General features: G+C 40.9%; 1 protein-coding gene across 22 annotated transcripts in view; it reads left to right on the top strand.

Moving 5' to 3' along the window:
- The window catches only part of EIF4G3 (eukaryotic translation initiation factor 4 gamma 3), a 379,583-nt gene that overhangs the window by 356,527 nt on the left and 2,104 nt on the right, over positions 1-20,952 (top strand). For 21 of the 22 annotated variants that reach the window (XM_037730567.1, XM_037730571.1, XM_037730564.1 and 18 more), the window contains 6 exons: positions 1,625-1,750; positions 3,176-3,257; positions 5,562-5,660; positions 15,030-15,176; positions 16,441-16,522; positions 19,365-19,511. In XM_037730567.1, the coding sequence (XP_037586495.1) occupies positions 1,625-1,750; positions 3,176-3,257; positions 5,562-5,660; positions 15,030-15,176; positions 16,441-16,522; positions 19,365-19,511 (683 nt within the window). The remainder of the gene's footprint in view (positions 1-1,624; positions 1,751-3,175; positions 3,258-5,561; positions 5,661-15,029; positions 15,177-16,440; positions 16,523-19,364; positions 19,512-20,952) is intronic. The other variant, XM_017506690.2, reaches the window with a different exon arrangement.

Below are 20,952 nucleotides of genomic sequence, written 5' to 3'. Positions count from 1 at the left end.
CTACTCAGGAGGCTGAGGCAGGAGAATTGCCTGAACGCAGGAGGCGGAGGTTGCGGTGAGCCGAGATCGCGCCATTGCACTCCAGCCTGGGTAACAAGAGAGAAACTCCATACCAAAAAAAAAAAAAAAAACCAAGCTAAGAATATGGGTGTATTTTATTTGTAATGAGATAAAATATATGAGATAAAAATAGCACCAGATATACTGCTGAAAGACCAGCATGGCTATAGTTGTCTCTTGGGCCCATTAAACAGCTTAATTTATGCTGCTAGCCCACGGAGCTTGAATTGGCAGGATCAGGTGATTAACCTAGAGATCCTGGAGTCCAGCTAGCTTATGTTTCATCAGTGGAACTGAACTTAACTGAACCCAAAGTACGTACATAATGAGAAAACCTGCAATTACTTGGCATCTATTTGCCATACAACAGATACTGTCCTCAGCATCTGTTGTATGGCAAATAGATGTGAAATAATTGCAAGCTGTGAGGTGAGAAAGTTGGAATTAAGGATTCATGAAGCCCAGAGTTAGGTAATATGGCTGAGCTGCAAACTGTTTCGAAATGGCAGTTTCAGAATGGTGACCCTGCCTATAGTGGTAACTCTTTTTAAGTGACACATTTTAGTGAGATGTAGGCCTCTGAAAAAAGGGGGGCATACTTTGGCTGGAACCTGGAACTGCAGTGGAAAAGTACACATTTTACAATTGCAGAGATCTGAAAGGGTATGAATACAAATACCACCTGCTCTTAGCCCTTCCATTCATTCTTCCCTTTGCTTATAACTTGCAGTTATATGTGTCTCCAGTTAAATTCATTTGCTCTTGTACTTTTTAATATATTGTATGTGGAAATAATTAACAAAGTCTTGAATTGTTTGTTTATACTTCCAAATGAATAGCTATGATTTTTAGCCTACATAAGACTGCTAGTATTCTGTATTCAATTTTCCAATTTTATATTTAATTCCCATTTGCTTTACATTGAGAAATGTTTATATTTCATAGCACAAAAGCCTGAAACCATTAGTGTTCCTGTAGAGATAGAACAGTTCATAACATGTAATAATGATGGTAATGTTAGTGATGATGTCAGACTCTTACATCCATCCAGATTTTTCCCCATTGTAAGGTTCCTCAAGGACAAAGATTTTTGTCTTTTCTTCTATTTTCGTCAGATCTGCGTTACAGTAAGTGTTTAGTCAGTGCTTTTAACTGACTCAGAGGATATGTTATTCAACTGTGGTGAATTCTTTATAGTGCAGGATTAAATGGATAGTTTTTCCCCTAGAACTTCACAGGACTGTCTCCTTTTCATCATTTAAGGCTGTCAAATATCAACTTTATATAGAGGTATTTTATGACTTTCCTCTGGTACCATACCTCATGTTCTTCAGAATATTAGCTTTATCTGCCAGTATGCTTTGGTCTGTTCAAGTCTTTTTTCCCCACACTAACATAAGCTCTTTGAGAATGGTAATGTGTTTACCAGTCACTTTGTGCCTAGACTGTGCCTAACATAGCAGGTGATGAATTTGTACTTCATGACTGATTTTTTGATGTCTTTATTTAATCTTAACTTTTGAATTACATTTGCATACGATTTTTACCCCCTGTTCCTTTTCAGTTTTTCAGAAACTTTGGAATTGGCAGATGACATGGCCATTGATATTCCCCATATTTGGTTGTACCTTGCTGAACTGGTGACCCCCATGTTAAAAGAAGGTGGAATCTCCATGAGAGAACTTACTATGTAAGTTATACTTATTTCTCTTGATATATCAGGTAAAACTCACACATAACTCACCTGCTAGCTCTCTAAGATAGTACTGCCCCATTATTGCCTTTGTAGACTCTTGAATGCAGCCTGTGACTCTTTAATCTTTTTAATTTCATTGTAAAAATGTTACATTATGCTAGGTCTATACCTGAGACATGTTGGGGATATGATATCCCTGTGGTCTGTTGGGGGTAGTGGCGACGATAGATTGGCTCCAGAATCATGTAACCAGAAGATGACTGCTTCTAGAAGCTTAATGTTAATCTGGCTTTTGTGTCTGTCATTGCACTAGTGCTATAAGTAGTTATAGTTTCCCATTAGAGCTTGTTAGACTGAGTAAAAGGATGATTATAATAAAAGGAACTGAAATCTCAAGTATTCTTAGATTTGGATGTGAATAGAGAATTGATGCTACATTATATAGACTAGTGGTTCCCAAACTGTTCTTCAAAACACTAGTATTCCACAAAAGTTGTTAATATAGTCAGGCTTTGCACACTGTCACGTGCCTTTTCTTTGAGATTAACTAAACATACTTAGCACATTAAAGTTTATGAGAATCCTATAGTAAAGCAATAAATAAAAACTAATTAGCTTTGTTTAATTTAGCATTGCCTCACTTAGAGGGTAGATATCCTATGGAATACAGTTTGGGAAATACTGATTTAGACTATTAAACTGGCTCCTTCTCTGTTTCATCCATAATTTCTTCCATAAAGAAAAGCTTCTTTTCTTAAAAATACTTTATAGAAGTATCACAACTCCCTGTTATGTAAGGTGCTCCTCCTTTTGGCTTGAAGCAGAATTTACATAAACAGATTACTGAGTCTGATCTTTGTGTTGCTTCTATCACTGAAGTGGTTAAAGAAAAAGGAAAAAGTGGCTGGGCGCGGTGGCTCACACCTGTGATCCCAGCACTTTGCGAGGCTGAGGTGTGTGGATCACGAGGTCAAGAGATTGAGACCATCCTGGCCACCATGGTGAAACCCCGTCTCTACTAAAAATACAAAAAATTAGCCGGATGCGCTGGCACGTGCCTATAATCCCAGCTACTTGAGAGGCTGAGGCAGGAGAATCGCTTGAACCCAGGAGGCAGAGGTTGCAGTGAGCCGAAGGTTGTGGTGAGCCGAGAATGCACCATTAGCACTCCAGCCTGGGCAACAAGAGCGAAACTCCGTCTCAAAAAAAAAGAAAGAAAAAGGGAAAACTACGAATTCTCATGTTCCTTTTCAGGAATTTCTTTTGAAAATAACTTAGAGCATGTGTCCTGGAGCTTTGGCTTCCCCAGTATTATTTAGGTTGCATAGTATCTGTTTTTTGGTCACACATTGTTTGCCTCTTATTCTAGAAGAGAGGATTTCTTTAGCAGTACTTAATTACTGCTCCTATCTTTTACAGAGAATTTAGCAAACCTTTACTTCCTGTTGGAAGAGCTGGAGTCTTGCTTTCTGAAATATTGCACCTTCTATGCAAACAAATGGTAAGTGTTAAACTGAGTGCCAGCCTCTACAGCATTATTAGGAAGGGCAGTGATCTTCATCTGGGTTATCTGTGAATAGCTTAGGTCTCAGGGTGTAAGTAATTCCATTTTCTTTTATTCTCTGAAAAAAGAGTGAAGTCTCTGCTTCAATCCAGTTTTTTTTCTGAGGTGTATTTGTCTTTCTGTTTACTAATATTCTGGGGAAACAATTAGCTAATCCTGACTAGATTTGGTATAATTCTAAAGAATCTCAAGACATGTTTTATTTGTGGTTGATAATTTTTTCTTCCCTTGAAACAAAATGGGCATATCATTTTATACATTTTAATAGATCTCAAAGAAAAGCTCCATAGAGCTGGAGGCTGTCAGTCTGTAAGGTCTGTGGCAGGCTGTCAATTTAAAGTGGGAAACAGATAAATCTAAACCAATAATTTCAAAAGAGTGTGTAAGTGTCTGTTAGAAGTCTAAGAGGTTTGGGGAAGTGTTGTGGTATCACAAGTGGAATGAAATGTCTAAGATGACAAATGTCAAAACAAAATAGAACTCAGAAATGATGATTCTGCAGTGATTTCTGACTGACTTGCGCCTGAGCCAAAGACATTGGATGATAGGTTTTAATGTTTTGTAAGCATTGATTTTTTTAAAAGCCAGCGTTTCATTCCTCCCTCTTGATACACAAGTCCTTCTGTATCCCATTTTTGTGGTCGTTATTCATAAACAGTTGCACTAAATATCCGGGTCTCTAGTTCTAGTTGATTATTTGCTAATACTATTCTTGCTTAATGGCACTAAAATTTTTACTGAACCCTAGTTTTTATGTCCAAAATTTCCTCCTCTCCAACCTACTTGACTTTAGTACTTATTTAAAACTCACATTCTGGCCAGTGCAGTGGTTCACACCTGTAATCCCAGCACTTTGGGAGGCCAAGGTGGTTGGATCACTTGAGGTCAGGAGTTGGAGACCAGCTTGGCCAACATGGTGAAATCCTATCTCTACTAAAAATACAAAAATTAGCCAAGCATGGTGGAAGGCATCTGTAATCCCAGCTACTTTGAGGCTGAGGCAGAGAATTGCTTGAACCTGGGAGGCAGAGGTTGCGGTGAGCCAAGATTGTGCCACTGCACTCCAGCCTGGACAACAGAGCAAGACAGTCTCAAAATATAATAATAAATAGAAATAAAACTGGTATTCTTACTTTTATTTGTAGAAACAGCACATTCCTGCTTCTAAATAAAACTAAATTCTCAAAGAGTATAAGCTTTGGAGCCAGATGCCTGAGTTCAAATTCTGGTTCCGTTAAATTTTCAGCTATGCCTTGGACAAGTTACTCTATGAAGTAATTAATACATGGCTCTCAGATGACAACTGCAGCCTCAAACCTGGCATTTTCCTTTGTCACTGTGACTTTCTTCAGGTAGTGGACTTGTACCTCTTCATGTTTTCTACCTGACAACAGCTCTTCTTTATTGTCTTTCTTGGGCTCAGCCTTGTGCTTCTTGACCTTGAAACACTTCTCATTCCTAGTTCAGGAGCAACAATTGCCTTAAGCATCCTTATATCAGGTGGCATCACTGTGGTCTGTTATGAAGGGGGAGTCTAGTAAGGCTTCTTCAGTGGCTTTTTAATTTTTATATATATATATATATATATATATATTTTTTTTTTTTTTTTAGAGATGGGGTTTCACCATCTTGGCCAGGCTGGTCTTGAACTCCTGACCTCGTGATCCACCCATCTCTGCCTCCCAAAGTGCTGGGATTACAGGCATAAGCCATGGCGCCCGGCCCTTCAGTGGCTTTAATAGCAGATACATACAGAGCTATCTAGGAAAAGACACAGTGTGGAATTTATAAACTCTATGTATTGGACTCTTTTTGATGTTTATATTTATAAATCCCAAATTACCAGCTTGTGGTTCCCCAATCACCTGATAAATGAACTATTTAACCTTAAGCAGCTGTACTTATTTACTATTATATTTATGTACATTCAGACATCTTAGTTTGAAAGTAACAAGTCCTAAGAGATTAACTTTTTATCAGTGAGGAAAAGTTTGTTTTTGAGACTGAGGTCTTGCTGTGTGTGTTGCCTGGGCTAGACTCACATTCCTGGGTGAAAACTATCTTCCCACCTCCGCCTCCCAAGTAGCTAGGACTACAGGTGTGCACCAATATGACCACTGGAAAAGTTTCGACTTTTCAGCTTTTTGGGTTCTGTACTCTTGACTTCAGGCAAATCATTTTTTTTCCCCCTATTTGTTCTTCCACTGTGAAAGTAAATGGATGGGTATATCTCTATTTTAGAGCCATAAGAAAGTGGGAGCCTTATGGAGGGAGGCCGACCTCAGCTGGAAGGACTTTTTACCAGAAGGAGAAGATGTACATAATTTTCTTTTGGAGCAGGTAAGAACAAGGCTTGTGTTTTGCTGTTTGATAGTATTTAGAGGAAATGAAGATAATTTCCTTAGTATTCTAGTCATTAAAATTACATCAAAATAGGAATCTCAGTAAAGATGTCATTTTAAGTTCATGCTTTTAAAGCCACTCTGTGTTGTGGTCATTAGATGATTGATCTTTCCTTCCTTCCTCTCTCTCCCTCCCTCCCTCCCTCCTTTTTTGAGATGGAATTTTTCTCTTGTTACCCAGGCTGGAGTGCAATGGCGTGATCTCGGCTTACCGCAACTGCCACCTCCCAGATTCAAGCGATTCTCCTGTCTCAGCCTCCCGAGTAGCTGGGATTACAGGCATGCACCACCACACCTGGCTAATGTTGTACTTTTAGTAGAGACTGTTTCTCCATGGTGGTCAGGCTGGTCTCGAACTCCTGACCATAGGTGATCCCCTGCCTCAGCCTCCCAAAGTGCTGGGATTACAGGCGTGAGCCACTGTGCCTGGTCTAGATAATTGGTATTTAAATAAATAAAATGTAAAAGATTTAGCAAACTGTAGAAAAACAAGCTACAGGAAGCAGAAATGAAGTTGACAAATAAAGCAGTGTGCCAGGGCCAAAGCTGCCTCTTGATTTCTGGGTCTGACGGCACACTGAAGCAGCCAGAAATTACTCTGTGGGGAATGGGGACTAGTATTACCCTTGTAGGGCAGAAGATTAGAGACAAGCTTATAGCTTGAAACTGCACATATAAATTAAGTGCAAGGAAATAGATGCAGCTTATTATAGCCAGAACCTTAGCTAACCTGCCTACTGACTTGGTAACTAGATCCAGAAATCCACAAAGCAGAAGACCTCATGGTCAGTATAATCTGGTCCTACAGGAGGATTTGTGAGCTGTTAGGTTGAGGTAACCATAAAACAAATTAGATCAAGAAAAGTAACAGAAAGAAAACAAAACTTTCTTAAAACATTATTGAAAATCAAAATCCTAAAACACATGAGGAAAACTAAAGCTAAGACAGCCAACCAAATCAGGAATAAAGAGAAAAAAAAAAATCACTGTAGGTAAAAAGAGAACAAGAATACAATCTGAAAATGACTTTAAAGTAAGTATATTGTTCTGGAGAAAGACATTATATTAGGTTGCTAGGGATTAGCTTTCTTTTTAGTTGTAGTCTAGAACACTGAAGAGTATTCTTGCCACAGCAATAAGAACCTGTATGAAGCATAACTTCTGATGTGTTGCTGAACTCAGAAGAGGTGGAAGTAATTTCCTCCAAATGGACAAAAAGAATTAGTGATGGAGAAAAGCCAGAGATGAAACCTGAACTGTGAATAGTAATTACATGTGAAGGGCATATTGTCCAAAGGACATACAGCCCAATGGGAAGATACTATTACAAATACTGCCAGATATCATTAAAAAAGTTGATTTAGTCCCAGTTCAGTATCACCTCGGCTCCTAGAAGAAGCAAATCAAAATGCTCTTTGGAGAAACATCCTCAGCTTAGGTCCCCTTATTTTCTACAAACATAACGTTATCTAAATATATAAGTTGACACTTGGTGTTCATTTAACCTACAATGAAAGAAGTAAACATAAAAGTAAACAGACAGTAAGTAGTAGATTTAGACCCCATGGAGTTGAGGTAATGTAATTATCATTCAGAGTATAAAATAACACTATATTAAAGAGAAGGAATCACAAAAATGAGCAAATGAGACTAGTCCAAATGGCTAAAGAGATTTGAAAAAAAAAAGGTTTGGTGCAGTGGCTTATGCCTTTAATCCTAGCACTTTGGGAAGCTGAGGCAAGAGAATCTGTTGAAGCCAGGAGCTGGAGATCAGGCTTGACAACATAGTGAGACCTGTCTCTACTAAAAAAAAATTAGCTGGGTGGATTGGTGCACCTGTAGTCCTAAGTTACTCGAGAAACTGAGGCGGAAGGATCACAAGAGGCTGGGAGTTTAAGGCTGCAGTGAGAAACCATCACACCACTGCACTCCAGCCTAAGAGACAGAGCGAGGGCCTGTTGCAAGAACGCAGAAACAAATTAAAAAAATGCCACACACGCACACAACAAAAGTAGTAAGTAGTTATCTAAGATATGTTAGGAGATTTGGAGGAAAGAATGAGAGAATGTCTAACCTATCTAATTGGAGTCCCAGAAGGCAAATTAGACTGAATGGAGAAGAGGCAATATTTGAAGAGACGGTAGTTGAGACTTCTATAACTGATAAAATACACAAATCCATAATGAAAGCCTATATATGAAAAACAGGATAATTATATTTTAGTGAAACTGCATGATATCAAAGACAAATGAAGGTTTTAAAGAAGCTGGAAAGAAGAATCACATTACCTACCTGCCACCTCTCAAAAAATTATGCACACAAAAAAAGAGACTTTGCAATAGCAACCATGAAAGCCAGAAGATGGTAGAATAATCTTAGAATGCTGAGAAACTAGCAGTAAATGTAGAATTCCCTGTGCAGCTAAAATAACCTTTAAGAGTTAGGGCAATGCATATTGAGACACTTAATAACATAGTTCTACAAATGCATGGGTCAAAGAAGAAATCAAAAAGGATAGTAAAAACATTTTTAACTGAATAAAAACAAAAGCACAACATGTTATCGATATTTAGAAAAGAAGAAAGGCTCTAAATCAATGACCTCAGCTCCAACCTTAAGAAATTAGAAAAATAAGGCCGAGTGCAATGGCTCATGCCTATAATAATCCCAACACTTTGGGAGGCCAAGACAGGAGGATTGCTAGAGCCCAGGAGCTCTAGAGACCAGCGCAGGCAACGGAGCAGGACCCTGTCACTAAATAAATAAATAAATAAAAAATAAGAGCTTCAAGTAAATAGAATAAAGGAAATAATAAACATTATATCATAAATCAATGAAATAGAAGACTTTTTAGAGAAAAACCAGTGAAATCAAAAGCTGGTTCTCCAGGAGGCAGACGTTGCAGTGAGCCAAGATCATGCCATTGCACTCCAGCCTGGGCAAGAGGCTGAGACTTCATCTCAAAAAAAAAAAAAAAAAAAAAAGCTGGTTCTTTGAGAAGACAAAATTGATAAACCTCTAGCCAGATTGATCAGGAAAAAAAGTTTGAAAAGAAGGCACATATTACTAATATCTGGAATGAAAGAGGTAACATCACCGTAGATTCTATACGTAAAAGTGGGTGGGGAAATTTTATGAATAATCTTTATGTCAGTAAATACACCAGCCAGGCATGGTAGGTCATGCCTATAATCCAGCACTTTGAGACGCCAAGGCAGGCAAATCACTTGAGCCCAGGAGTTCAAGACCAGCCTGTGAAACATGGTAAAACCCCACCTTTACAAAAAATACAAAAATAAGCCAGGCATGGTGGTACATGCCTGTAATCCTAGCTACTCGAGAGGCTGAGGTGGGAGGACCACTTGATCCCAGAAGGACAGGGCTACAGTGAGCTGTAATCATGCCACTACACCCCAGCCTAGACAGCAGAGTGTGACCCTGTCTTCAAAAATAAATAACTGAATCTAGGTGGGATGAATAAATTTCTTTTTCATTTTATTTTTTTTGAGTCGCAGTTTCACTCTTGTTGCCCATGCTGGAGTGCAAGGGCTTGATCTTGGTCACGGCAACCTCTGCCTCCCAGGTTCTAGGGATTCTCCTGCCTCAGCCTCCCGAGTAGCTGGGATTACAGGCATGCACCACCACCACACCTGGCTAATTTTGTATTTTTAGTAGAGATAAGGTTTCACCATGTTAGTCAGGCTGGTCTCGAACTTCTGACATCAAGTGATCCACCTGTCTTGGCCTTGCAAAGTGCTGGGATTACAGGCGTGAGCCACCGTGCCTGGTCACAAATTTTTTTTTTTTTTTTTTTTTTTTTTTTTTTTTTTTGAGACGGAGTTTTGCTCTTGTTACCCAGGCTGGAGTGCAATGGCGCGATCTCGGCTCACCGCAACCTCCGTCTCCTGCGTTCAGGCAATTCTCCTGCCTCAGCCTCCTGAGTAGCTGGGATTACAGGCACGCGCCACCATGCCCAGCTAATTTTTTGTGTTTTTAGTAGAGACGGGGTTTCACTATGTTGACCAGGATGGTCTCGATCTCTTGACCTCGTGATCCACCCGCCTCGGCCTCCCAAAGTGCTGGGATTACAGGCTTGAGCCACCGCGCCCGGCAACAAATTTCTTAAAAGATACAGACTACTAGGCTAGGGCGTGGTGGCTCAGGCCTGTAATCCCAGCACTTTGGGAGGCCGAGGCGGGCGGATCACAAGGTCAAGAGATTGAGAACATCCTGGCCAACATGGTGAAACCCTGTCTCTACTAAAAATACAAAAATTAGCTGGTCGTGGTGGCATGCGCCTGTAGTCCCAGCTGCTCGGGAGGCTGAGGCAGGAGAATTGCTTGAACCCGGGAGGCGGAGGTTGCAGTGAGCCAAGATTGTGCCATTGCACTCCAGCCTAGTACCTGGCGACAGAGTGAGACTCTGTCTCAAAAAAAAAAAAATACAGACTACTAGAGCTATCTCAAGAGACGGATAACCTGCATATCTATTAAAGAGATTGAATTTGTAATTTAAAATGTTCCCACAAAACAACTCCAGGCTTAATCAAAAGAATTCTACAACTATTCCAGAATATTGAAAAGAAGAGAGTACTTCTATGAGGCCAGCATTAGTCTGATACCAAAACCAAAGACATTTCAAAAATCTATAGACTAATATGCCTCATAAACATTGAGAAAAAGTTCCCAATGCAATTTTAGAAAATCAAATCCAACAATATATAAAAAGAGTAAGACATTATGATGTAGGGTTGGCTAGGTGCGGTAGCTCTCGCCTGTAATCCCAGCACTTTGGGAGGCCAAGGATCATGAGGTCAGGAGTTTGAGACCAGTCTCACCAACTTGGTGAAACCTCGTCTCTACTAAAAATACAAAATTTAGCAAGGCATAGTGGCACATGCCTGTAATCCCAGCTACTCGGGTGGCTGAGGCAGGAGAATTACTTGAACCTGGGAGGCGGAGGTTGCAGTGAACCGAGATCACATCATTGCACTCCACCTCTGGGCAACAGAGCAAGACTCCATCTTGGAAAAATAAAAAAACATAAGGTAGGGTTTATCCCAGAAACGTAAGATTGGTTTAATATTTGAAAACTGATGTATAGATAATAGGGGAGATGGTGAAGTAGGAAGCTCCAGGAATCAGTCCCTCCACTACAACTATTGAACTGGCAAGATTTGTTAGAGCCAACTGTCTTGGAACTGTGGAGTCTGGTTAAATACATGCATTATCAACACCAGGGGAGTACATGATGAAAAAAGAGTCTGATAAATTTTAGTGAATTTGGGAATTTTGCATAGAACCTGCCAACATCCAGCCCTGTGTCAGACAGCTAGGAAACTGGTATCACACCATTTCTGGTGCAGCTTCCTGGTGCCAGGTTGAATAAGGACTTAATTTTCCAAGGATTGGGGTTGTGTCTTTTAATCTGCATGGCAGTTGACAGAGGCCAGTGCTGGGGCTGGCCGTTATTTCAACCATTTCAAGCTAAAGTAGCTTTTGAGGCTGTGACTATCAAAAGTATTTAAGCAGTAGTGTTACAGGATCTCTGGGGTGTCAGTTTTTTTGGCCAGAAACCTCTGTGGCCCTGGCGCCTTTGCCCGCGTTCCTGTCATACATCCAGGAAGAGTGAGGTACGCAGGCAAGTGAAAAGTGAAGAACAGTTTTATTTAGTGTTAGAACAGCTCCGAGGAGTGGGTAGCTCCTCTCTAGTAGGCAGGTTGTCCCATGGAGTGTTCAGCTCTCTGCAGAGAGGAGGCTCTGGAGAGGATAGCTCCTCTCCACAGGCAGGTCATTTGGACATTTCTGCAGGTCTCTCTGAAGCTCTCAGTGGAGAGGTGAGCTTCTCTCTGCTGGCAGGTGGTCTTTGCAGCTCTCAGCAGAGAAGATACTCCTCTCTGCAGCTGGTCCTCCCATTGCCTCTCTGTCTTCTTCGTCCTCTAGCCATCTATTGCCCTGCTCTGGCTGAGCCCGGGGCGTTTATGGACCTTAGAGGGGAGGAAGTACAGGTCGATTGGTCCATAGGTGGCCATGGGTGGGCCGGGAAGAGGCACCATGAGTCCCCACTGCAGTCTGCTGGACTGACAGCCCAGCCTTCAGGCCCTCCCTTGTGTGAGGGTGGGTCCTTACTGGGGACCCTGCCACCTTCCACCCAGGACTCTGTCTCCTGCTGCCGTTCATGGCCCTGGGGCTTGGTCCCTACCCTGATCCAAGATTGGGGAGCAGATACCCCTGAGCCTGCAGGGACAAGGGATCCTTCCTAGGGCACCCAAGAGTATAGGTTGCAGAGACACTCAGGTTCTATATGCCTGGGAGGGCCGCCACAGCTGCACCCCAGAGCTCCCACCCCACGAACTCAGAAGAGGCGGGGTTCCCACTTGTTCTGGCTCCTGCCTGCTTTGTGGAGTGGGAGGCCCAGGTCTGCAGCCACGGGTCTGGCAGCTGCGACAGCACCTGGGAGGGGAGATTCTGCCTGTTCCCAGCTCCCCCAAGAGCACAGAGAGGCTCGGATCCACAGCTGCAGTTTGGGTGGCTGTAGCAGCACAGGGAGCTCCCATCCCAACTCAGAAGGGGCAGGGTTCCCACCTGCTCCAAGCAGTGTGCAGTCCCAGCTGCGCCTCCCTGCTACAGCCAGCATGTTGGCAGCAGCCACTGCCATCAGTAGTATACCTCCCTCCCTCTACCCCACCCTCCCCCCACTTCTCTCTCACATCTCTCTCTCTTCTTTCCTCTCTCCTCTTTCCTCCCTCTCCCTGTCTCCCTCTTTCTCTCTCTTTTTTTTTTTTTTTTTTATTTGGAGACAGATTTTCTCTCTTGTTGCCCAGGCTGGAGTGCAATGGCGTAATGTCGGCTCACCGCAACCTCCGCCTCCTGGGTTCAAGCAATTCTCTAACTCAGCTTCCTGAGTAGCTGGGATTACAGGCACCTGACACCATGTCTGGCTAATTTTTTCTTTTTTAGTAGAGATTGGGTTTCACTATGTTGGCTAGGTTGGTCTCGATCTCTTGACCTTGTGATCCACCCGCCTCGACCTCCCAAAGTGTTGGGATTACAGGCGTGAGCCACCATGCCCGGCCTCTTTCTCTCTTTTTTAAATTTAATTTTTATTTTAAGGTGAGGGGTACGTTTTCAGGTTTGTCATATAAATAAACTTGTGTCATGGTGGTTTGTTGTACAGATTGTTTTGTCACCCATAAGTTAAGCCTGGTACCTATAGTTCTTTTTCCTCTCCCTCCTCCCAACCTCTGCCCTCTGATTGGTTCCAGTGTGTGTTGTTCCCCTCTATGTGTCCATGTGTTCTCATTATTTAGCTCCCACCTATAAGTGAGAATATGCAGTATTTGGTTTTCTGTTCCTGCATTAGTTTGCTAAGGATCACTTGGCCCAGGAGGTCAAGGCTGCAGTGAGCCATAATAGTGCCACTGCACTCTAACTTGGGTGAAAGAGCAAGACCCTGTCTGAATAAATATAAGACTTCAGTTTAAAAGAAAAAAAAGGGAAATAATAAAATACATATGCATACACACACACACACACACACACACACACACATAAAATAAAATGAATAAATAAAAACGTTTAGAGTATAGTTTGAAAAATGAGGTTGAAAAAATCTTGGTCTGTATGCTGACTTTCACTTTGCTTAAAGAGCTTATGCTTCATGTTGTGCTTTTTTGCATATATTGGAGCGTCATGGATTGGATGTATAGTTAACCAATACTGAATCAGAAAAAACTGTAATATTGAGTCATGTTTCTAAAACCTTATGGAGCTGGGTGTGGTGGTGCACACTAGCCTCAGTTGCTCAAGAGGCTGAGGCAGGAGTATCTTTGAGCCCCAGAGTTCAAGTCCAACCTGGCAACATAGTGAGACCCCGACTGAAAAATAAGTAAATAATAAAACCTTATCAGGAAATATCATTTAGAGCTGCTACATAAGTGGTAGAAACGGAATAATCAGACGACAGAATTCAAGATAGTGGTTTTCACTTTGTGGATTAGGGGTAGGGTATACCAGAGTATTCAAGGGCATTAGAGAATACCTAATGTGAATAATCTTTAATATTTTCATCTTTATGGTTTTTGTATGGTGAAGTTACATAAAGCAAGGCATACCTATATACCTCATTGCTTTAATCCCTTGAAAATGATGAATAATTTTGATTATAGATTTTTTTTTCTTACTGAGACAGGGTCTCGCCCTATTGCCAGGCTGGAGTGTAGTGGCACAATCATAGCTCACTGCAGCCTGGGCCTCCCATGCTTAAGCAATCCTCCATCTCAGCCTCCCGAGTAGCTGGGACCACAGGCGCATGCCACAATACCCAGATAATTTTTGTATTTTTTTTTTTTTTGGCAGAGATGGAGTTTTGCCATGTTGCCCAGGCTGGTCTCGAACTCCTGGACTCAAGCAGTCCTCCTGCCTTGGCCTCCCAAAGTGCTGGGATTACTGGCATGAGTCACTGCACCCAGCCTGATTAGAGATTTTATAAAACTACATATCTAAGTGCTAAACAATTATAGCATCATTTCTCATACTTATATTCAAAATAGTCATGACTTAACAAAGGCAAAACTATGAAGTTTTGAAAGCTGCTGAGTACCAATACTAATATTAAACCATAGGTTGCAGACAGGGAGTAAAATTGTACCCTTTTCTAGGGCTCCTCTTCTGCCTTAAAGAGCTATGTCACAGTCAAGAGCAAGATTGAAGCTCAAGATTATTTGCATGTAAGCATAGCCTGGAGATAATTATAGGGAGTTTATTTCCTTCCTTTTAAGATACACAGCATGAGAAGTTGGAAAAATATTCAGGAGGATAATGGACTGACAGTCTTTCAAAACTATATAATACAAACACATTGGGCATGGTGAGTCCTGCCTGTAATCCCAGCACTTTGGGAGGCCGAGGAGGGTGGATCGTTTGAGCTCAGGAGTTCAAGACCAGCCTAGGCATCATGGCAAGACTCCTTCTCTAATAAAAATACAAAAAAATAGCCAAGTATGGTGATGTAAGTCTGGGGTCCCAGCTACTCATGAGGATGAGGTGGGAGGATTGCTTGAGCCCATGATGTGGAGGTTGCAGTGAGCCAAGATTGAGCCATTGTACTCCAGCCTTCACAACAGAGCAAGACCCTGTCTCAAAAACAAACAACAACAACAAAAAAACTACAAACATAAAAATAACTTCTGCTGATCATTTTAATTCCATGTAAAAGAGAAGATATAACCTATGACTTTGTTCTCTCAGGATGATAATAACATAGAATTATATTAATATGTTAATATGTTCCGCCTTTTACGTTTCAGAATTTGGACTTCATAGAGTCTGACAGTCCCTGTTCCTCTGAAGCACTTTCAAAGAAAGAACTGTCTGCTGAAGAGCTAAATAAGCGACTCGAAAAACTCATTATTGAGGACAAAGCGAATGATGAACAGATCTTTGACTGGGTAGAGGTATGAATACTATTGTCACCTTCCCTGATACTTCTACAGGAAAGATTCTTGTGGGATCCCCTCAAGTCACATACCTATCTGTTCACTTCATGAGTTTTTAACCTTAATGAAATTAGTTTTTAAATACTATTTTTTTTTTTTTTGCCATCCTTAGAAAGAGTAACAATTTTTTCCCCACTTAAGGGGTTAAGTAATGCTTGAGATTAACCTCTAATTCACTTTAAAATTAAGATGAAAAAGCAGTGTTGGCACATGTAAAAATAGTTACATGCTTCTGAGTAAGTAGTCATTAAAATACACTGCAGTTGTGGTGTCGTTCTTTTATAGATTGAGTAGATTATCTTCATATGGATTTTTTATTGAGGAATAAAATGTTTTTAAGTGGTTATACTTTGAAATGTACAAGTACATAACATGGTGTAATTGAATGAGTAGAGGATAGGCAGTGAGAAGGACCCTGAAAAACTAAATACTGCTAATTCAAACATTTGTATATAGAACTGGCAATAGCCAAATTATTTTTCAATGAATTGGACATTTAATTTTAACAAGAATGTGCAAAAATGTGACTTGTCTGTTCTTAGTGCCAGATTGGTCCTGATTTTCAGGGGATAATTTCTCTGGTATGCAAAGGTATTTTGTTTGTTTGTTTTTTTGAGATGGAGTTTTGCTCTTGTTGCCAAGGCTGGAATGCAGTGGCGTGATCTCGGCTCACTGCAGCCTCCACCTCCGCATTCAAACAATTCTCCTGCCTCAGCCTCTACCCACCACTGGCATAGCTAATTTTTGTATTTTTAGTAGAGACAGGGTTTCACTGTGTTGGCCAGGCTGGTCTCGAACTCCTGACCTCAAGTGATCCATCCTCTTTAGCATCCTAAAGTGCTGGGATTACAGGCATGAGCCATCACACCCACCCGGCCTGTTTTTTGTTTTTTTGAGACAAGGTCTCACTCTGTTGCCCTGGCTGGAGTGCAGTGGTGCAGTCATAGCTCACTGCAGCCATGAACTCTTGGGATCAAGTAATTCTCTCATCTTAGTCTCCCAGGTAGCTGGGTACACAGGCATGTGCCACCATGCCCAGCTTTTTTTTTTTTTTTTTTTTTGTAGAGACAGGGTTTCACTATATTGCCCAGATTGTTCTCAACTCCTAGTCTCAAGTGATCTTCCTATCTCGGCTTCTGGAAGTGTTGGGATTATCAGCATGAGCTTCTATGTCTGGTTTAGCAAGGGTATCTTTAATTGTTTTGTTTCTTTTTGGCTTCAGGCTAATCTAGACGAAAGCCAGATGAGTTCACCGACATTCCTTAGAGCTTTAATGACTGCCGTTTGTAAAGCAGCTATTATAGGTAAGTAACATTTCTGAAGGCAGCTCATAACATCGGAAATCCCCATTATGTCAACTACTAAGTATACAGTTTGATTTTACATTGTTTTCAAAGCTTGCCCTGTGTAGCATACTTTTCTGTGCACTGCCCTTTCTGTCTGTGATGCCTGGTTGTCTCAAGCATGTCTGCCTACAGAGAACCCAGATCTAAACAGCTACCGCATACCTTGCATGCTCTTACGTTGTTTTTTACTACAATTGTGTGTAGATTTTCCTTCACCTTTTTATCTTTAACATTCAGGGCTGCCTCCTCCTTCCAATCATGAATTGTAATGAATGGGTTGAATATTCTTGACCTAATTATCAGTATAGGGCTATTCTCATCAAAAAAGTTATTTTATGTAAGTACATATATGAAGGAAAAAAAATACCAACAGTTTCTCCTGTTCTTCGTTGACTTTATATGATAAGAATTTTATTGATTTCTGAATTGTTAAAATGGATAGGATTAGGGTCAGTAGAAATCCTAAATATCCCAAGCTGCATACAATATTTAACATTATTCAATGAAGACATCTCTTTAGTTTCAGGTAGAAATTCACATTTCCATCACTGAAATGAGAAAAAAAATCATCAGCACAAAAGGTGTCTCAGAATTTCAGCTGTCCGTATTATTTTAGAAGATAGCTTCCTGCCACTTAATTTTGTTTCAGAATTGTAATTTTTTTCAGTGAATTTATTTTCAATGTTCTTTAATGAGATAAATTATCAAAGCTAAGTAGAAAGTCTTCATGAAATTTTTAAAAATCATTTTCAGTATCCATAGAACCATGATAATACTTTGGTGTTTTAAAATTAGTGTTGGGAAGTCCAAAAGCTGTTTGGTTTCTGTTTTCTTGAGACAAGGGGTCGCTATGTTGCCCAGGCTGGACATGAACTTCTGAGCTTAAGCTATCCTATCACCTCAGCTTCCTGAGTAGCTGGGATTACAAGCATGAGCCACAATGCCCAGCACAAAATCTGCTTTTAAAAACAAAATTGTGTCTTAGCGATAACTTACAGGTAATATAAATCCTTATGTGTCTTGGCACTGAGGATGCTTTTCATTTCTCAGCCCCTTTTTATCATTCCTTTCCCTCAAAAGGCCTAGATGAGGTACATTATCTGGCACTGCCACAGTTAGTTTTTATCCTAGTAATAACAAATGGTTCAAATTATTTTACCCTTCTGAAAAGATTTCTTTGTGTCACTTTAATTTCCTTTTCTAATGTTGCTTTTTTCATGTTGCTTTTTTTAAAGTACTCACTTGAAATTCCTACTTTATGTTTCATTTATTTCTGATTGACAAATCATAATTGTATATGTTTATGAGGTACAACGTGATGTTTTGATATATATATCCAATGTGGAATGATTGAATCTAATTTTTTTTTTTTTGAGATGGAGTTTCGCTGTTGTTGCCCAGGCTGGAGTGCAATGGCACGATCTCAGCTCACCGCAACCTCCACCTCCTGGGTTCAAGCTATTCTCCTGCCTCAGCCTCCCGAGTAGCTGGGACTACAGGCACGCACCATCATGCCCAACTAATTTTTGTATTTTTAGTAGAGACAAGGTTTCACCTTGTTGACCAGAATGGTCTCGATCTGTTGACCTCATGATCCACCCGCCTCGGCCTCCCAAAGTGTTGAGATTACAGGCTTGAGCCACCGCGCCCGGCCGATTGAATCTACTTAATTAACATATCTATCACCTCACTTTTTTTTATAAGACATTTGATTAATTTTGTTTTTGTAGTTTGTCATAAAACCACTGTTGGCCAGGCGTGGTGGCTCATGCCTGTAATCCCAGCACTTTGGAAGTCCAAGGCAGGTGGATCACAAGGTCCGCAGTTCGAGACCAGCCAGGCCAACAGAGTGAAACTCCATCTCTACTAAAAATACAAAAATTAGCCAGATGTGGTGGTGGGCACCTGCAGTCCCAGCTACTTGGGAGGCTGAGGTAGGAGAATCTTTTGAACCCAGGAAGCAGAGGTTGCAGTGAGCTGAGACCCCCACCTTGCACTCCAGTCTGGGTGACAGAGCAAGCCTCCCATCTCAAAAAAAAAAAAAAAAACCCACTGAAACCACTGTCATTGTTTCATTATAATTAAAAATAATTGTGTGTACAACTCCTGAGGGAAACCAGCATTCAAAATACATCCCCCTCCATGTTTTTTATTATTTGTGAGAGAATGTCTCATTAATAATTTCATAACATTTTGCATTTTATTTGCCTTAGACCTTCTTGCCTCCTCTTCTCTTGTAGAGCCACATGAGTCATTTGTACTCAGAAAATTGAAAATGAGCCAGGTACAGTGGCTCATGCTTGTAATCCCAGCACTTTGGGAGGCCAAGGCAGAAGCAATGCTTGAGCCCAGGAGTTCAAGACCAGCCTGGGCAATGTAGTGAGACCCCGTCTCTATTATTTTTAAAAAACTAAAAAAGAATAAAAAGAAAGAGGCCGGGCGCAGTGTCTCATGCCTATAATCCCAGCACTTTGGGAGGCTGAGGCAGGTGGATCGCCTGAGGTCAGGAGTTGGAGACAGGCTGACTGATACGGTGAAACCCTGTCTCTACTAAAAATACACAAAAAAATTAGCCAGGCTTGGTGGTGGGTGCCTGTAGTCCCAGTTACTTGGGCATCTGAGACAGGAGACTTGCTTGAACCTGGGAGGCAGAGGTTGCAGTGAGTCGAGATTGCTCCATTGCACTCCAGCCTGAGCAACGGAGGGAGACTGCCTCAAAAAAAGGAAAAGAAAAAGAAAATTAAAGATAATTCTGTGTTAACTCCTTAAATGTAATTCCTAGTTCTTCTATCACCTTTAGCCGACTGTTCTACCTTCAGAGTGGACACTGCTGTTATCAAGCAGAGAGTGCCGATCTTACTCAAGTACCTAGACTCAGATACAGAGAAGGAACTGCAAGCACTTTATGCACTACAAGCATCAGTAGTAAAACTTGATCAACCTGCCAGTAAGTTTATCTCATGTTACAGTTAATCCATCCAGTGAACGAGATTTATCCAAGCCAGGACTTCAAAGATGATTTAGGGTTTGAACAATGGACAATAAAAGAATCACTAATAACAAAAACACATATAACTAACTTTAATAAATCTGAATTTGGCCAGGTACAGTGGCTCGTGCCTGTAATCCTAGCACTTTGGGAGGCCACAATGGGCAGATCACTTGAGGTCAAGAGTTCAAGACCAACCTGGCCAACATGGTGAAACCCCATCTCCACTAAAAATACAAAAATTATCTGGGTGTGGTGGTGCGTGCCTGTAGTTCCAGCTACTAGGGAAGCTGAGGCATGAGAACCGCTTGAACCTGGGAGGTGGAGGTTGCAGTGAGCCAAGATCACACCACTGCACTCCAGCCTGGGCAAACAGAGCAAGATTCCGTCTTAAAAAAAAAAAAATCTGAACTTGTTATATACTTGTATGAAAAAATCACAACAAGAAAACTGTTTAGATTAGGTTATTTCATCCCCATTCTAGGGCAGGCCTAATAAAACTTTCTACAATGATGGAAGTATATCCATACCATTGAGTATGGTAACCATGAGCCACATGTGGCAGTTCTATATTTAAATGTATCTGTTGTGACTTAGGAACTGAATTATTGACTTTAAATTTAAATATCCCACAATTGGCTAGTGTCTTCTATATTGGACAATGCAGATCTAGGGCATGAAAATGGTTAATGATGTTGAAGATGATACTCTAGAATCTTTAGACACCCAACAAAGACCCTAAGTATAGTATATTTACCATGGTGTATTTACTAAGGAGTTTCAGAATAGGTTTTAGTTGTTATAATTAATTCTTGGCTAATGAAACAAAGTAACCTGTACACTTAAATCTTAGTGATACTTAGCATTAACTAAGCATTTTTATTACATCTTGAAAATTCAGTTGAAATTTGTGAAAGTGGGCAGTACATAGCTATTAGAAATAGCACTGAGGTAGTTCTTTGGTGTACTTCCTTATTTTCGGTTTTATAAAATTCCTTCTTTCATAGTCCTGCTGAATTGCTCTGGGAGATAAAGGAAAAGATCAAAACAAATTATCCTTATAATGTAATTGAAAAGACAATCTGTGAATCAGAGAATTTGATAATATTACCTTGATTAATATAATTACAAAGATAAATCTTTTTAAATATGGGCCAGGCGCAGTGGCTTACGCCTGTAATCCCAGCACTTTAGGAGGCCAAGGCAGGCGGATCACCTGAAGTCAGGAGTTAGAGACCAGCCTGGTCAACATGGTGAAACCTCATCTCTACTAAACATACAAAAAATTAGCTGGGCACAGTGGCTCGCACCTGTAGTCCCAGCTACTGGGGAGGCTGAGGCAGGAGAATCACTAGAACCTAGGAGGCAGAGGTTTCAGTGAGCCAAGATCATGCCATTG

This window comes from Cebus imitator, unplaced genomic scaffold (assembly GCF_001604975.1).
Source record: "Cebus imitator isolate Cc_AM_T3 unplaced genomic scaffold, Cebus_imitator-1.0 Scaffold15, whole genome shotgun sequence".
NCBI lineage: Eukaryota > Metazoa > Chordata > Mammalia > Primates > Cebidae > Cebus > Cebus imitator.
This window is presented reverse-complemented; position numbering and strand designations above follow the sequence as displayed.